Source organism: Scyliorhinus canicula, chromosome 6 (genome assembly GCF_902713615.1).
Source record: "Scyliorhinus canicula chromosome 6, sScyCan1.1, whole genome shotgun sequence".
NCBI lineage: Eukaryota > Metazoa > Chordata > Chondrichthyes > Carcharhiniformes > Scyliorhinidae > Scyliorhinus > Scyliorhinus canicula.
Window position 1 is genome coordinate 173,953,909 of NC_052151.1, and position 18,612 is coordinate 173,972,520.

The 18,612-nt window shown below is 51.2% G+C and overlaps 1 protein-coding gene across 1 annotated transcript in view; it reads left to right on the top strand.

Annotated features, from left to right (window-relative positions):
* Positions 1-18,612, top strand: part of gfral (GDNF family receptor alpha like) — a 109,271-nt gene that overhangs the window by 14,898 nt on the left and 75,761 nt on the right. Inside the window, exon 2 of the mRNA XM_038801051.1 lies at positions 11,246-11,383. Within this exon, the coding sequence (XP_038656979.1) occupies positions 11,246-11,383 (138 nt within the window). The remainder of the gene's footprint in view (positions 1-11,245; positions 11,384-18,612) is intronic.

Sequence of the window (18,612 nt, forward strand, 5' to 3'; positions counted from 1 at the left end):
TTAGAAACAAGGTGGTTGTCCATCATTTTGCTGTTCTTCTTCTTCTCTTCCTTCTTCCTCCGGTATTGACAATCCTGGCTTCGACCTCTGTCTCGTCCTTTGAAACCTTTGGGATCAAGCACAGTATCTGTCCAATACACAGTTTTTAAGACCTTTACTTGTTAGTGCATCTGTCTTTCAAACCCAATTGACCCTTTAAAATGACTGGCTAAGTCCCCCCTGTGACTCCCCCTCATTTTTTTTTTCAAAAAGCGAATTTAAAGACCAGCATACACCTAACAATCCTTCCTTCTTGCGAGCCGTCTCGCAGGCTTTGCTGATTTACCATCCGAATGTTCCCGGATGTAAATAGCATGTGGGATGGCGGCCGAAGGGCTACCTAACGTAATGAAAACAAACTTTGAAACAAACTCCGAATGAGTTGCGTATGGCCGCGACGGGTACGAGTTGGATGGGAATCCCCGGGTAGGGCGTGCTGTGCCATACCCAGCTTGGCTGACCAGGGTTGGTTCTCATACAGGGCGGGTCCTCAGTGCCGTTTGTCCACTGCCTGAGTAACCTTAAAAAAAAAACGGGTACGAATGTATTTACCATGACTTGCAGCCCTCTATTCACCGAATAGAGGGGCACCTAAAAACATGGAGCCAAGATGCTCCTCTGAAAACATGAGCTGGTCTTCAGATATTTTAGACGATACGGTGAGCTGCTCACCAGGCTTCACAAGTCTTACACTTTGAAAAAGATCTCCAATCAACCGAAGTTCTCAAAAGTTTCGGCAGACAAACTATTGTGTAGTGAGGTGGTCACAATCTTTTCAGCTGAAAAGAAGATGTCCATCCTCCAGCTGAACAATTTACTTTCTGAAAACGAAACAAACATAAACGAAGACAAACATACGTGCAGGTTCCATCAGAAGGACATCGTTTCCCTCAAACGATTCCTATTTTACCATCATCTGGACACCTCACTTTGATTCTGCCTCTGTGAACAGGTCACAAGGGTGTTGCCGTGTCGGGATTCAGACATTGCGTCGTCCTGCTCTCCCCGGATCCCCACACCCTTGTGTGGATCAGGCATGAAACTTTGGAATTGTGTGACCGGGGTCACTCTCGTCATTGCGGACAAGTCTGTAGGAATTGTCCCTGTGCCATTGTGTATGTCGAGTGTGTTGTGCGGGGTAGTCGGGTCGGGTGGTGGTTCTGGATATTTGAGGTAGGTACTTCCATGGGGTCACTGGAGTCGGGGTCGTAGTTGTGCAGTGTGGGCTGTATGCTGTGTGCTGTCGCTGTCTTCAGAGTCAGTGTCAGTCCTGCTGTCTCTGCTGTGGCAGCTTGTGGGCGTGTCGGGGCGTGGTCTGTAGTGGTCTGTGGCGGAGTCGTGGGCGAGTCCGTGGACGAACTGGTCTGTGAGGGGATGGTGGAAAAGTGTCTCTAGTGGCGGGGTGAGTGTTCTGCTGCATCCGCAGGACATGGTGAGCATGTTGGCCTGTGTTTCCATATGCCTTTAACTGGTTTATATGGAACCACGCGTCTTCCCTTAGGATACTTTATCCTGTAACGGAGGGTCTAATTTTGTCCGAAATTGAGTAGGGACCGGAATATTTTGGAGCCAAAAAACTGCTGGGGTTATAAACAGTAACATTACCTGTTGCCCCAACCTGGAATTCTGTGTGGTACGTCTTATTGAAACAGGCATGCGTTGCTGTCGGCGTTTCCCTAGCTGGACTGCGGCTGCGATCTGTGACGACCTCACAGTCTCAACTAGATCTTTAACTGCCTTTTCATGTGTGAGGGCCGTCACTTCGTGGGCTTGTCATGTCCAGTCCTAAAGGAATTCTGTACCTTTCATAGGGCGTCCGGTCATGAGTGTATGTGTGTATCCTGTAGATGTGGGACAGTGTTTCCTTATGAAACTAAGTGCAAAGGGGAGCACTGAATCCCATGTGGAATTGTTCTCTTGAACCATTTTCCTGAGGGTCGTTTTTAGGGTCCGATTCATGCGCTCCACAATCCCGCTGGACTGTGGATGATACGCAATATGGAAGTTTTGTTTTGCCGATATTGTCAGGACGTTCCTCATGACCCGTCCTGTAAATAGATCCCTGGTCCGAATCGATACTTCGGGGTAAACCCCATCTCGTGAAGATGTGGTGGGTCAGGATCTTTGCATCTGTCTTAGCTGTGTTTGTACGTGATGGAAATGCCTCTACCCATTTTGTAAAGTTATCTATCACCACCAGAACATACTTATAGCCATTCCGACAAGGGGGCATGGACCTATAAATCGATCTGGAGGTTTGTCCAAGGGCCGTTAACTGGGCGATGTATGCCGAAGTTGTGCTTTCTTAGAATACCGCTCCGGGTTATTCTGAGCACAAATCAGGCAATTCTCTATGTAGTGCGTTACATCATTCCTGAGATTAGGCCACCAACAGAGTTGCCTGAGGTGCCTCGTGGTTGAATCAATTCCTTGGTGTCCCGGTGGTTATCGTGAAATAAGCGATCATAGCATTTCTATCCTGCTGTGGGACCACATAAAGTTGATCCTTAATGATCACACCATCATTGTGGTCAGTGCGTGTTTAAAAGTGCTCGTACGCAGGCACAAAGTTTCCCTTGAAAACCTCCCTGAGGTCTCCCGTTCCTGTTTCTTCTGTGCTGCTACGAGATCTTTAACCTCTGTTTGTTGAGACTTGTACTGCGCTCACAGGGGCGCTAGCTGGTGCGCTAGCTGGGGGGGGGTCCATAAGTGTCCCTCTACCTGAACCTGCCTTAGCCAACGCGTCGGCTTTTACATTCCCAGGGGGTGATGACCTATGTGGCTGCGAACTTTTATTATGCCCGAAGGTCCTGTCCTTCGCTTGTCTAGAATATGCTGGAGTAGAGGGGCTGATGGAAGGGGTTTTCCGTCTGCGGATACAAAACCTCGTGTCCTCCACAGGGCAGAAAATCTGTTAGACTGTTGCATACATATAAGCTGTCTGAATATATGTGCTGCTGGCTGGGGAAAGAAGCGGGGTGGTCCACTATATACGCTATGGCTGCTAGCTCCTGCTGCCTGCGCGCCTAGTGACCGGTAACTTAAGAGCTATCTCTTCGAGAGCACGCCCCTGCGCGTCCGCCACATAGATGCCGCATCCAGTGATACGCTCACCATTTAAAACTGTGGAGGAACCGTCTACATAAATCCTCAAGGGTCCACACGTGTCTGTGGGCTGGGGGCTTTGTTTCGGGTTCCCTATCTTCCTGGGAGGTGTTTTTGCTAAAAAGGGTCCTGTGTTATGCAGGGGAGCTACAATTTCACAGTCATGGGGCTGTCCGGGGTATTGGAGGTTGTCTGCTAAATATGTGTGTGTGCGTGTCCGTTTTACTGTAATGTCCCCGTCCTTGTAAAGTAGGGTCCACCTAGCTGCCCTAATCTGGCTAACTGAACCGTCCTTCAGTCGGCCGTCTAGTAGTAGCTGTGTGGGGTGTGTGTTTGGTTAGGAATGGTGATGGGGTTTAGTCCGGTTATGTATGAAAAGTACTGTACTGCCCGAGAAGACAGCAAGGAGGTGCCTCTCACAGGCAGAGAATCCTTGTTCTACTGGGTCAACAGTCGGGAGGCATAAGCCACTGGTCTTAGCTGCTCGTGCCGTTCCTGAAGCAACACGGCCGAGTAGGGGTCAGATCTGTGCTAGCTACCTCGATTGGTACGGGGAAAGTTGGTCTGGGACTAGCAGCGCGGGTGCTGCACTAAGGGCTTCGTTTTAACTCTTCCACAGCGCCTGTATGCTGCGGAGCCATTCCCAGGGGGCTCCTTTCTTAAGGAGGTCTGAAAGTGGGGCGGCTTTTGTCGCGAATCCGTCTATGTGGTTCCGACAATAACAACCAGTCCTAAAAACGACCGGATGAGGGCTGAACATTTTGGGGAAGGGGCAATTTGACGATCGAATCAATTCTTTTTGAATTCGATCTCGCGTTTGCCGTGCGTGATGAACTGTTCCCAAATACATCACTTTATCTGCCAAAATCGGGCCTTTTTCGGGTTAACTTTAACAGCCAATTTCAGTCAACAATTCCAGGAGTTTCGGCCAGAAGCGAAATGTTGCTCTGCCTTTGTGTTCTGTCTGCAGTAGTGGTCGTCTACATACTGTACCAGACATTCGGGGCGGGAAAATTTTTCTAATCCACTTGCCAGCTGTCGGTGGAAAATGGAGGGTGAATTGTGGGAATCCTTGTGGGGGCATGTCCACGTATACTGCTGAGGTTTGTAAAAGTGAATGCAAATTTGTATTGGCAACGCTTTTGCCAATGGTATGGACCAGAAGCCGTTACTGATATCCAATACCGTGAAGTACTTGGCGTTGAGACCCTGCTTGAGCATGGTCTCGGACTAGTACTACCGTTGGGGCTACTGCGGGGGTAACTTTATTGAGTTCCCGATAATCGATGGTCAGGCGCCATGAGTCCATCGGCTTCCTCACTGGCCAAGTAGGGGCATTGTTGTGAGGCTACCGTTCTCAGTACACCTTGGTCCAACAAGCTACCTATAACTTTTTCTATTTCCAACCTCTGCTTCAAGGGGAAAATCTGTATTGCTTTGCGGTAGGGGGTCCTGTCCGGTAACATGAACTTGTCCAGTCATTCTGCCACAGTCATGACGGTGACTTGCAAATGCTGTCCTGTGTTTGTTTAGTAGTGCTTTAATTTGTCTGTCGGTGTGGAGTGTAGTCAGGTCCGAATGAGTACTCTCCCACTGCGCTAATCCGATTAGCGTAGTCCTCCTACTGTGAGGGGTGGCTGGTGCTCTGTCTGATCTAGCCATTCGCCAGACACACTGGTTTACTGGGTCGAACGATAAGCTGTGTGTGTTCATAAAATCATCCCTAGGATGTGTTCTGCTGTCCTGGGAAGATTTACTAGAACTACGGGGTGCCTTGTGCTAATGTTCCCTAGCTGAATTGCTATGGGTTGCTGTAATGTGCCCCTGCTGCGAGTGTCCGGTGAACCCGCTAAGTGTAATGGTGGATGTGGTCGGCCACGTGTCTGGAGTGTGCCGTGATCGTGGAGTTAATGGTGGTGCGGGATCCTCCTGTGTCCCACAGTAACTCTATGGGCTTCCCTTTGACTTTCGCTGTGACTACGGCCGCCCTGATGAGTCCCATAGTGTGTCACAGACCCAAGTGGGGGAGCCCGGGACACGTCAGTCCGTCTCGTCCACATTGGTGGGGTCCTGACTGTACTGTCACATTATGGATCGGTTTTGACTTATTGCGGTTCAGAGTGCCTGTCTGCTGGCCTCTCTGAGATCGCTGGGGTGCATTGCACTCTTTAGCCCAATGCCCTAACTGTCCACAGTGATAGCATTCCTGTCCTTTCTGCTGAGGGCTGCTCTTGCCTTCATTTACCCATGGCGGGGCTTCTGGTGCTCTCTGACTGCTTGGATATCTGCAGCAGCCTGAGCCTCCTTTCTGGGGGATCTAACTTTGGCCTTTTCCCCTGAAGCAATTGCTCCCAAGCGCGGGACAATCTTTTCAGGACCCATTTCTCGTTATGGGCCTCTTCTGAGGGGTCATAGCTGTTGCAAGCGCTCTGTCCTGCTTCTGTTGCGTGGGAAGATTATTGTGCGCGGTCCACTTAACCATGTTTTCGCGGGTTAAATGCGCTCTATCTAATTGTCCAAAAACTGCGCTGAACTGAATCCACAGCCTTCCTGCGAATGCTGTGGGGTGTTCGGATCTTTTCTGCTTGCACTTATTCAATCCTTCTACTGGGTCACCTCTATTGTACCCTATGGCATCTAAAATGGCGGTGTGCATCTCCTCTAGGCTGCCTCCTGCCACGTTTCTGTGGGTCGGGGAGGGCTGCTACTACACTGTGGTCTAAACATCAGCACGGTGAGCTTAACCTGCTCTCTCTCATCCAGGCTGTACATGGTAGCCTGCTGTTTCACTTTTGCGAAAAATTGGTGGGGGTCTGCGGTGGGGAGGAACGGAGTGATTTTTCACACGCGTCCCTTAGCTGGGTTACTGTTAAAGGGGTGGTGTAGGTTATGTCTGGGGCGCCTTCTGATTCGGCTTTTCTCTGCGTGGTTACGGGATTCATGGTGCGGTTATGGTCTGAGCTGTGGGGGGTTGGGGTGCCTGTCGTTTCTGCTGAGCTGCTGGCGCACATGTTCCCTGAACATAACGCTGCGCTGTCTCACTTAATTCCTGCCAATCTGGGGCATTTTCCCCATCTAACTGTGCTCCAAAGGTGCTTTGGAAGCCATTCTGCACCGAAAGCAGAGATTGCAGTTCCGCAATCTGTTTCCTGCATTTCGCGTGGTCAACTGTGCTTTGTCTTTTTTCGGTCGTTGCAGCATGGAGTGCTCTCAAAGCTGCTTTGAGATCAGAACATTGCCTCTGCAATGCCTCCACCTGCTTTTCTGATTCCTGTCTTATCAGAACGGCACGTTGCACGTCCTGATAGGCTTTCTCATACTGGGTCTGGGAACTGTTCAGATGAGCTAGACAAGACTGATGAGCCCTCTTGGCATCATCCACCTCTCTATCCTTCTCTGCCAACTTCCCTTGAGATCCAGATTCTCCTTCTCGATGTCCCTGACATCGACCTTACTCATCCTATTCCTCTCTTCTAAATCTGTCCGGAGCGTCCTGATGACCTCCTCTGCGCCTCGCAACTGTGCCAAACAGGACACAATCGCCATCGCTTGCGTGCTTTACCTAGGTTCTTTTTGTGTATTTGAGAGAGGTTCTCCCACCAAGTATGACCTATACTCCCGGACCTGTCTCCTCATTTGCACAAAACTCTTTCCAAAGGGGCCATCCCTTTCCTTGTAAATATTTGCGGAGTTCCAGCTCCCACGTGGGACACTGGCCTACTCTGCTACTGTTGCTGGTCGCTGCGACCACAAACTTTGCTGGATCCATCAGACGTTCCATTGCCTGCATGGCCATTTCCTCTGACTCTCTTTGTATAATTTGGAACAGGGGGTTGTTGGGGTTGTGTTTCAAGAAACGGGTACGGCTTACGCTATTTTCCGATCACAAAACTACCCAAAGTTTGTCGCAACAAAAAGCTTTCAGTTTTACCTTACAGCCCTGTTAGTACGCATGCACTAAACACACTTCCGAATTACGCTTATTATTTTGAACACCTTGAATACTTGTGATTTCTTTCTTTCTCTGCAATTTGGAGTTCTAATTCAAATTTCAGGGTCCTGGACGGTGTGGGGGTTTCCACTTACAACCGTGTCCCGCCAGGGAGGTCGCCACTAAATGTTGCACGTTTTACTATGGGCGTAAAACGCGTTTATTGGAGTGTATTAACACGCCTCCGTATTCGACGTGTGCTTAACACTACTAGGCTCTGTTCTATGTAATTATTCAGCTCTGGAGTCGCCAGTTGCCGTAGACAACGTCACAAGTATTCCAAGGTCAAGTTCAAAGTAATAAAGACGATACACCGATTAGTAAGGTTCAAACGATCAATATTTATTATACAGTTATAATAAATACTCATGCACACTAAGAGACTAAGCTATAACTAAACTTAAGTGAACAGAATACTTATCTAACAGGAACAGGCAAGGTCAGAGAACGAGGCCTTCGTCCTGGTCTTGTACTGCAGCCTTCAGCAAGCGTTCTGGTACTGGGGGTCTAGTGGGCTTGGATCGCGTAGTGAGCGTTGAACTTACGGTTTCGGCGGCTGGTGCTCAACGGCTGGAGTCAGGATGCAAGATGTCAGTCAGAGCCGGAGCACGGGTTTAACAGACCGGGCTCTGTGGGGAATTTGCCTTTATACCCCTCTCTAATGTCCTTGCCCCCTTCTAGGCGGGCTCTACCTTTCGGTACCGATTGGAGCGTTTCCAAACGGCTACCTTCGAAATCCTCCAATGCGGGGGCTTCCCTCGATGTTGGGGGGTGGTTTCGATATTCGTTACTCTGGTGCCATCCTGTCTACACAACCAATTAAGTGTTACATTGAGATGGAAATGTTGCCATTGTTTGTGCCTGGATCTGGGCTGCCTCATCAGAATGCTAAGCGCTTTGCCATTAACACCTTTGGCTTGGAGATCTTGCACCTGGCCAGAAACTGTTTTGCTGCTTGCAAAATGCTAATTAGTTGAGAGCAGGCTGTCTGTTCTCACTAAACAGGCTTTTCCTTCTGTCTTCCATTTTAGTTTGGCTCAGTGTCCATTTTGCGTGGCCAGCATGGCTACACCCCCTCAGTCTCCCTCACTCCCCCACTCCCCCCTCAGTCTCCCCCACTCCCCCCTCAGTCTCCCCCACTCCCCCACTCAGTCTCCCCACCCCCTCAGTCTCCCCACTCCCCCCTCAGTCTCCCCCACTTCCCCTTCAGTCTCCCCCACTCACCCCCTCAGTCACCCCCACTCCCCCCGCCGTCTCCCCCACTTCCCCCCTCCGTCGCCCCCACTCCCCCCTCAGTCTCCCCCACTCCCCCCTCAGTCTCCCTTACTCCCCCCTCCGTCTCCCCCACTCTCCCACTCCGTCTCCCCCACTCCCCCCCTCAGTCTCCCCCATTCCCGCATCAGTCTCCCCCACTCCCCCCTCATTCTCCCCCACCGTCTCCTCCGTCTCCCCCACTCCCCACTCCATCTCCCCACTCCCCCCCTCCGTCAACCCCACTCCCTCAGTCTCCCCCACTCCCCCCTCAGTCTCCCCCACTCACCCCCTCAGTCTCCCCCACTCCCCCCTCAGTCTCCCTCACTCCCCCTCCATCTCCCCCACTCCCCCCTCAGTCTCCCCCACTCCCCCTCAGTCCCCACCCCCCTCTGTCTCCCCCACTCCCCCCTCAGTCTCCCCCACTCCCCCCTCAGTCTCCCCCACTCAGTCTCCCCCTCTACCCCCCTCCTTCTTCCCCACTCCATCTCCCCCACTCCCCCCTCAGTCTCCCCCACTACCCCCTCAGTCTCCCCACTCCCCCCTCAGTCTCCCCCCTCCCCCTCCGTCTCCTCCACTCCCCCCTCCGTCTCGCCCACTCTCCCACTCCCCCCTCAGTCTCCCCACTCCCCCCTACCGTCTCCCCCACTCCCCCCCAGTCTCCCCCACCCCCCCTCAGTCTCCCCCACTCCCCCCTCAGTCTCCCCCACCGTCTCCATCTCCCCCATTACCCCCTCAGTCTCCCCCACTCCCCCTCAGTCGCCCCACTCCCCCCTCAGTCTCCCCCACTCCCTCCCTCAGTCTCCTCCACTCCCCCCTCAGTCTCCCCCACTCCCCCTCAGTCTCCCCCACTCCCCCCTCAGTCTCCCCCACTTCCCCACTCCCCCCTCAGTCTCCCCCAGTCCCCCCTCAGTCTCCCCCACTCCCCCCTCAGTCTCCTCCACCCCCCTGTCTCCCCCACTCCCCCCCTCCGTCTCCCACTCTTCCCCCCCTCAGTCTCCCCCACTCCCCCCTCCATCTCCCACACTCCCCCCTCCGTCTCCCCCACTCCTCCCTCCATCTTCCCCACTCCCCCCTCCGTCTCCCCCACTCCGCCCTCCGTCTCCCCCTCTCCCCCCTCCGTCTCCCCCCTCCGTCTCTCCCACTCTCTCACTCCCCCCTCAGTCTCCCCCACTCCCCCCTCAGTCTCCCCACTCCCCCCTCAGTCTCCCCCACTCCCCCCTCAGTCTCCCCCACTCCCCCCCATCTCCCACACTCCCCCCTCAGTCTCCCCCACTACCCCCTCAGTCTACCCCACTCCCCCCTCAGTCTCCCCCACTCCCCCCTCAGTCTCCCCCACTTCCCCCTCTGTCTCTCACACTCCCCCCCCCCCCCCCCCCCCCCCCCGCTCTGGACCCTCCTCCCGTTCTCGCGGATGCCTTCCCCATTGTGGCCAGACTCCAGCAGTGCGCTGAGCGGTGCGCTGAGCGGTGCGCTCACCTACTCAAAGCTCTCGTCAGCCAGCACGACTGGTTGACGAACTTGAAAAGCAGTTGTGTTGGCCGGCGTGAAACCATTGCGTGATGACGTCGGGACTTCGACCCATCCGGGCCGGAGAATAGCGGGGGGCCAATAAGTTCGGATTCTGGTCGTGTCGGGGGGTCTTTCGAGGCCTTTGCCGGGAATGCCGACGTGTAGTTTGTGCGGGATTCGGAGAATGGCGGGAGGGCGTCGGAACCGGCGTCGCCGTGAAAATATGCGCGACCCGCTATTCTCCAAACTGGCGTGAGTGCGGAGAATCGCGCCCCTAGTTTTGGCTTACCGAAAGTCAACGCAATCTGCAACTGAAACTATTTGTCAAGGATCATCTTCCTATTCAGAAACACTACACTACTGAAGGAGGCTATTTGGCCCATCGGGTCTGCACCGATCCGCTGAACGGGTATGTCCCCACTTCATCCCCTTCACCCAGTAACCCCCACCTACCCTATTCGGACACGAAGGGGCAATCGATCATGGCCAATTCACCTAACCTGCACATCATTGGATTCTGGGAGGAAACTGGAGCACCCGGAGGAAACCCTTGTAGACACGGGGAGAAAGTGCAAACTCCACACAGTGGAGGTGGCATTTGAACTCGGGTGTCTGGAGCGGTCAGGCAGCAGTGCTAACCACTGTACCGCCTTTTTAAAATAGAGACATTTAACTGTTGTCCACTGCTTTGGTGCTGCGGTGATGCACCCTCTCAGCTCTCTCCTGACAGTAGAATCCTGCAGGAATTCCAGCTTTACACAAAGGGGAAAATCTCGCCTAACATCCCAGATTAGACTTTGCAGCCCCAATCAATGCAAGTAACAATACCAGTAGGCCAATTACTATTTGTAAAGATAATTTCTGTCACATGATCAGAAACAAATTGGAACTGACTGTAGGTTGTCATAATATGCACCGATGCACATCATGAGGTTAAGACAGGCAGTGACAGACACCCAGGTGAGCCAATCAACATACGGAACAGAACACAACCAATCACCAGACAGAACACCAGAGGAGGGCTTCCAACTATAAAACACACGAGGCATCAGCACTCAGCCTCTTTCCACTGGTGACGGTCAGGGTGTATATATCAGTCAGCACCTTCTACACGTGTATCAGAGCAAGTCTGGTCTAGTTAGTTAGAGTTAGTGCACTTAGAGTAGTAGAGTGTCAACCCATAGGCAGCTGTGTGCATTGTTCTAGAAGTTCAATAAATTGTATTGAACCAACGCCTACGTTTGGTGTATGCTTTACCGTTCAACTGCACCCTGTTGCAGTCCGTGTTACCCCAGGGTGAATAACACAACATAGGTAATAATGCTTTCTCCATGTTCTTTTTTGCAGCAATTTTAATGTCTCAAATTGGCATTAGTACAGGCACCAAGACCATTGATTGTCTCCAGGTAAAGACATGGTGCATTGCTGACACCAATGGCTGTAAAAATATATGGGACTTAATTGAAGAAGTCTGTAACATAACAGGTAATTATTAAATGGAAGCTATATTGCCAACATATTTGTCCTGAATGCTAACACTGTAATTTAGTAAAGTAACTCACATTTAAAGGGTTAATATTAATGCTGAGGTTATATCACAAAATCTGCAATTTTGCCGATTGCAATTTCCTGACATACAAAAGTTTGCAACTTCTCTTCAACTTTTATGATTGTATCAATTTATATACAAGCTGACTTTGTTTACGAGTGATCAAACTTATTTTCAGTGTTCGGCTTTGGAACTTGTTGAATTGAATTCAGTGTCCAAGATTAAACCATTGTCTCATGAATTGCAGGGGTTCAAATTGGAGAATTTCTCTAGTTTAAAAATGTTGAATACGATGACATTTAAAGCCTGGATATAGAATTGCAAATATCATGATTTTGTTTTACAAATCATTCGGTAGTACTTCAAACAGACCATAATTCTTCATACAGTTTATTCCATCAGTAAAATTTGTTGTTTATTATTCCTCATAGCCCCATTGCATGCTTTGTTCCCATACCCTTATACTCTTTTTTGTTTAAATGAATTTTGCTTCCCTTTTACAAACATTTATAGATTCTGCTTCCATGATTTTTGACAAATTGATTCTATATTGCAGCAATTGTCTCCTTAAAAATAATCACCAGCTCTCTCCCTTTGTTCTTTTTAGTGATGCTCTTAAATGCATGTTCTTGACTCACTGACTCACTGACCTGGAGAAATAACTGCTTTGTATTCCCGACCTCTCTTTACAAAGGCTTAAATTAGCACTTAGTGCTAAAATGGTTATAGCTACCGTGGTAGCTGACAGTCTCCTGAGATTGAAAGTATACAATGGCATGCTTCAGTGCTAATCCGACATCTAAGATGGGATAGAGAAAACAATGTAGACTGCTCACTTTGAATCCAGTCTAGAATGAGTGACTAAAGACCCTTGAATTCTCTGAGTGAAGTGACCTCTGCAAGGCTCAGTCCTGACTCCAATCTGTCCTTAATACAATCTGACAGCTTTGCCCTCATGGTTCAGTTAACTCATCTCCCGATGGGAAAATCCGACACATGTTGCACATTTCCACACGGCTTCTTTTGCTTTGTGTTGGAACTCTGGAGTATGTTTGGCAGAAACCTGGTTCGTCGCACGATAAACCGATTTTCTGCCCCTCCCCTGCCAAAGTTCCACATGAACACAAGAATTAGCAGCAGGAAAAGGCCATTTGCCCCCCCCCCGAACCTGCTCTGCCATTCCATAAGTTCATGACTGATCCCATTGTAGCCTCAAAAATGAAAAAAAACTTAATGACCCTCTGAGAGAAGAAATTCTTCCTCATCTCCGTCTTAAATAGAAGACTCCTTGGGCAGGATTTGCCGGCCATTTGCTGGCTGCTGGATTCTCTGGTTCCCCTGGCAGTGCACCCCCGCCCACGGGTTTCCCGGCAGCATGGGGTGGCTTCAATGGGAAATCCCACTGACAAACGGTGGGAGGAGAAATTTCTGTCACCAGCGGTCAAATTCGCCGTCCTCACGAGCAGCGGTAGCGGGGCGGACTCGCAATGGAGAATCCCAACCCTTTTTCATATCCCCTAGTTCCAGTCTCTGCCATAAGGGGAGACATCCTTTTGGCATCCATCCTGTAAAGTCCCCTCAGGACCTTATTTTGAGCCGCCAGCGAGAGCGACAACGTGAGCCGAAAATGCGGTGAGAATCGGAAAACGCTGGCTGAATCGCAGTTTCCGATTGCCCAGGCCCCTTGCCGGTGGCGTAAATAGAAATCGGGAACCTCATTTCAAGACATTATAATATCATTAGTGAGCCCTCGCGCTGGGATTTCCCACTTGCTGAATATTCATCGATCATCGTGTGACGTCACAACAGCTTTATGTAAACGAAAACCTGGCAACCTTACCTCCTCAACCTTCCATGCCTATTCGGCATCGCAGAGGCTGGGGTGCCTTATTGATCCTTTTAATCACATTTTGCATTTGATGTTTTAAGTTTCATTTGTGATTCGCTTTTTGTTTAAGGCAGTTTCTCTTGAAGGCACTGTCCCTTTAATTTGTCCTTCAGTTTATAAGATTGAGTTGACTTGGTTGTTTGTGTTGCTCAAGATAGTGGAAGCCTAGCCCTGGATTTCCCCTGTGGCTGAGAGGCCTTAGTCACTGAACTGTAATCCATAAACATAGGGAAATGCTCAGGTTCCAGACTTGAATAAAGGTAACAAATTGCGAATAAGGGAGGTCTCAGATGTGCTATTTGCGAAGGCCCACATGTACATCAACTTGGACTCGGATCAGGCGAGCCAGGATGCCATGGCCCTGGGCTTCATCCACGTGCACGGTAGCACAGTGGTTAGCACTGCTCCTTCACAGAGCCAGGGACCCGAGTTCGATTCCCGGTTTGGGCCACTAATTGTGAGGAGTCTGCATGTTCTCCCCGTGTCTGCGTGGGTTTTCTCCGGGTGCTCCGGTTTCCTCCCACAAGTCTCGAAAGACGTGCTTGTTAGGTGAATTGGACATTCTGAATTCTCACGCTGTGTACCCGAACAGATGCCGGAGTGTGGCGACTAGGGGCTTTTCAAAGTAACTTCATTGCAGTGTTAATGTAAACCTATTTGTGACACTAATAAAGATTATTAGATTATTATTATTCCCCAGGTGCAGGTGTTTTCAACTGCACCCACTTAGCTCTGCATACCTTATGGTGACGGGGTTCCATTTTTGAACCGCAACGGATTGAGGAGGAGGTTGGAGGAGGGTGGTGAGGGGCAAGCCACGGAGGAGAAGAAGGATGATGGTGGCTGCATTCACGGAGATTGATTGGCTGGAAGCTTAAGGAGAATGTTGCTGACTTACAGGGAGGACAGAGCGATGTTCCTCTAACCCTCTGCGAAATAGCTGACTCCTGCCTGACAGAGAGCTGAATGAAACCTGCCAATGAATGGGATTATCATGTGGCCTAGAAATACTGGATGACAAACCTCAGCAGCTAATGCCTCCGCTGAAGTCAGCTCCCTGGCATTTTTCCCCACCCTAAGTACGAGGTGGGAAGCCTCTCTACATGTTTTCAGCCCTCAAAGATCCTCACCACTGGAGAATACTGTCAGACATGAGAGGTGTGTATTTTGATGGGGTGGGTGGGGGTGGGGGATTTAACCTTCCATGGAGAGGGGGCTGGGGAGTGGGTGCCAGCAGCAGCAGCACCTTTTTACTGCTTCATCAGTGTTGGAGGTGGGAGAGACATAGCTCTTCCATTCTGACACTCTACAGGGGCGAAGCACTGAGTGTGCACAGGTGTTTGTGGAGCACGGCTCCATGACATGACAGTGTGCAGAATCTGTATGGGTCAACAAAGTGATCTTTAAATGCAAGAGCGATATTACAATGGTGACTTATCTTGACAGGTGCCTAGGTTCACCCGTGCCCATTGGGTGTCTATAGTTTCAAACTCTAACTCACCCTCCCACTACATCTAGGTGTATTCCCAGGATCCACAGGTAAGGTTGAGGTGACCTGCTGCCTCCAGGCCCTGTTGCCTTAGGTAACCTTGGCAGGCGACCTCTGGGGCGGGCCGGGATCTTAAAGTCCGGGCCTTCTTTCAGACTGCACAGGTGTTGTACCGCTGCCCTCCTCGGTGTGCAGGGTTGGAGGTGTATCACTCACAGGGAGGGCCATCAGATGGGCTGGGCATTCCCAGGGTCTGCTGCATGGGAGGCCCTGGGCAGAGCTACTGCCTATTATCTTCAGGTTCCCAAGGGCCCCTGGGCTTCATGGGCTACAGGGGCAGCTGGAGTGAGATCCAGAAGCCCCGCCATCCTCTGGCGCTGACACCCGTGGATTCCCACAAGTGCCTACACAATGTAGTTGAAGGGCTGCATCATGGAGCTCATGCCCTCCCTCAGCCATGGAGGTCATGAGCTGAATGCCACTTGCAGTGTTGGCCTCATTGCTGGAGTGACGGTGCCATCTCCTTGGCCAGAAGGTGATGGGACTCCTCCAGTTGGTCTTGCCGTCCGAGAAGTGATGCTGTCATCTCTTCTTGATGCTCGTGACTCTGCTTTTGTATTTCCAGCTACTCTGGGACAACCAGACCCAGGGCATGTAATTGGCTAAAGGCTCAGCAGAGTCCCGGGCGCTGGGCTCCAACCTCCCTCGGAGTTCCGGATCCCTGGGCTCTGGGCTCCAGCCTCCCTCGGAATTCTGGATCCTTGGGCACTGTGCTCCAGCCTCCCTCGGAGTGCCGGATACCTGGGCTCCAACCTCCCTCGGAGTTCCGGATCCTTGGGCACTGGGCTCCTGCCTTCCTCGGAGTTCCGGATCCCTGGGCTCTGGGCTCCAGCCTCCCTCAGAGTTCCGGATCCCTGGGCGCTGCTCTCCAGCCTCCCTCGGAGTGCCGGATCTCTGGGCTCCAGCCTCCCTCGGAGTGCCGGATCTCTGGGCTCCAGCCACCCTCGGAGTTCCGGATCCCTGGGCACTGGGCTCCAACCTCCCTCGGAGTGCCAGATCCCTGTGACATTCCTTCCTCTGCCTGCTGTGGATCTTCAGCTTTGAAATGCTCACCAGCCTGCCCTTAGTTAACCCCACCGAGGCGCATTATCTGCGCTGGTGGAGGGTGCAGGTAACTGATGTGAGACCTCCTCGATGCTTGACCCTGAGATCTCTTCCTCAGAGCTGGTCTGGTCTATGGTGACCAGAGGGTGCGGGGATGATCTGGGCTGGTCAACTGATTGACCTGTAAGGGAAACAAGATATCATTAGTACACCATGGAGGATGAATGTTGGGAGAAAGTTAACTCATGTAAGGCTGGCACTGTGGCTGCATGTGTTGAGGGTTCTTTTGTCTGGTGCCCCCACCTAGCCCTCTGCACAGGTTCTGCCCTGCTCCTTTACTGGCCAGCTCAGGGCCTCTCTCCTCATAGGACATTAGAATTCACATCTCGGGCATGACTCCGACAGGCTGTGCCCACTCACACCAGTTTTATCCGTGTTTGTCCTACAATGAGGCATGCATAGTGCATGAGTGGGAGCGGGGATTCGAGGAGCAGATAATATACTGGGAGACCATGGGGAGTGTAGGAGAGTGATGCCATGACAACTGTTGGGAATCCGTGAGGTGTGTGGAGGGGTGCCGCGGACGACATTAGGAGGCTGACCTATCCTGGCTGCACAAAGGAGGTCATTTCATCTTCTTTCAGTGTTCCCTGTCCTCTTACGGAGTGAGCTGGCACTCAGGACTATGGCCACAGCTTCCCAGGTGGGGTTGGTGACCTTGCGTCGTGAATGTCTGTTTGATCATGAGTACAGGATGTCACGTCTCTGCTCAACACTATCCAAGAGTTTGGTGAGGACCGAATAGTGGTGCTGTCTCCTGGCTTCCAAACCCCCGACTGGACTTGGAGCAAGTGCTGGGGAGGCGTTTAAAAGGAGCGCCCCACTGGTTGCAGAGATTAAGTTGTACCAGAGGCAAACCGCCACGAGCGCGGAAAAAACTGTTTTGTCAAAGAGGCTGAATGTTCGGTGAGGTCCCCCGTCATCAATGCCAGTGGGATCCTAACCGTTTTCCTCACTGGAACCGATACTTTGAAGAAACATGGTAATATTCCATCCTATATGTTTCTGTATGATCACCTCTTATTCTTCTGAAGTCCGTTGAGCATAGGCCCAACCTGATCAACCGTTCCGATGTCTGTGCAGAAGAGAAATCCTGTGGAAATTCCATTAGATGCAATCTAAATAAATCCAGGATTGTTCCCCGGTCTATCTCGAGTTAACTGATTTTAGTCCAGAGTACGTTGGCACCCCAAATATCCACCATTGTCGAGTGGAAAAAAGCATCAACCTCGACAAATGTTGCTTCTCATGATTACATAACCGAGCCACTCACAAGCTGAGACTTTCCGTGTCCCCGCTCACCAGCCTGCGATTTTTCACCGATTGATCAGCAAACCACAGGCTGGTGAGTAGGGAGGTGGAAAATCCTGTCTTCACTGTCCAGTCTCCATCAGAAAGTATGAGCACTTGAGCCTGGCCAAGTCTTGAAGGATGCGTGAGCTGGATCGCTGGTAGATGGTCAGCGAAACAAGATAAAACCCGTTTGACTTCATTCTCACCAAACTACTTTTCACAGACATATCAACGCATGATAATAACGGAAGTGACCACCATTCAGTCCTTGTGAACACAAAAACTTCTTCACCAAGAGGATCCTATATTGTGTGTTGTGCCACACCAATATGCTAAATGGAACAGCAGCCAAACCTTGACATTGTTGAGGTGCTGTGGACCATTAACTAGCAGAATGATATACTACTACAATATCTAACATTGGGCTGGATGAAATGAAAATGAAAATCGCTTATTGTCACGAGTAGGCTTCAATGAAGTTACTGTGAAAAGCCCCTAGTCGCCACATTCCGGCGCCTGTCCGGGGAGGCTGGTACGGGAATCGAACCGTGGTGCTGGCCTGCTTGGTAAGCCAGCGATTTAGCCTTGTGAGCTAAACCAGCCCCTGAAACCAGCCACGGATACTTCCGTCCTGCCAGCTGCAAGATCGCCATTGGTGAGATGCAGACAATGGAGAAGTCCATTGACCACGGGCGAGATTCTCCGGTCGAGAGTGGGTGAGCGGGGCCGAAGAACCCCACCGGTTGTGCACAACCCTCGCTCTTCGATCACCATCCTGTCCAAACACCAAGCCTGGTTCAACGCAGTGTTCATCTGGCATACCTTAGAATGTGTTACAAATACACAGGGCAGCCTGCATTCTAAACAACAAAAGCAGCAGGTTCTAGACAGAGAGAAGTCGTAAGCAACGGATCAGAACAAAGCTCTTTATCTCTACAGTATTGCATTCACAGAAGGATACCGATGAGCAAGCAGGCAACTAACAGAAGGGGGACGCTGTGAATATTCCCTCCTCAACCACCATGCAGCCCAACAGGAGTGCAAGCACCAAAGACAAGTGTTTTTATCCACTCAACACTTTTGGCAAATCTGACTCGGCTTTCTCCCGTGATCCCCACTATCAGAGATCGCAGTGCCAGCCAAACCAATTCATCTCAATAAGAAGCGGCCACATGCACTGGAGGATTCAGCAGAGGCTGCATGTTAAAATATGGGGGGCGATTCTCCGAGCCCCGGGCGGACGAGGAGAATCGCCGTAACTGTGCCACGGCGCCCCGACGCCGGCGCGCGATTCTCTGAGGTGCAGAGAATCAGCACTATTTGCACCAGTG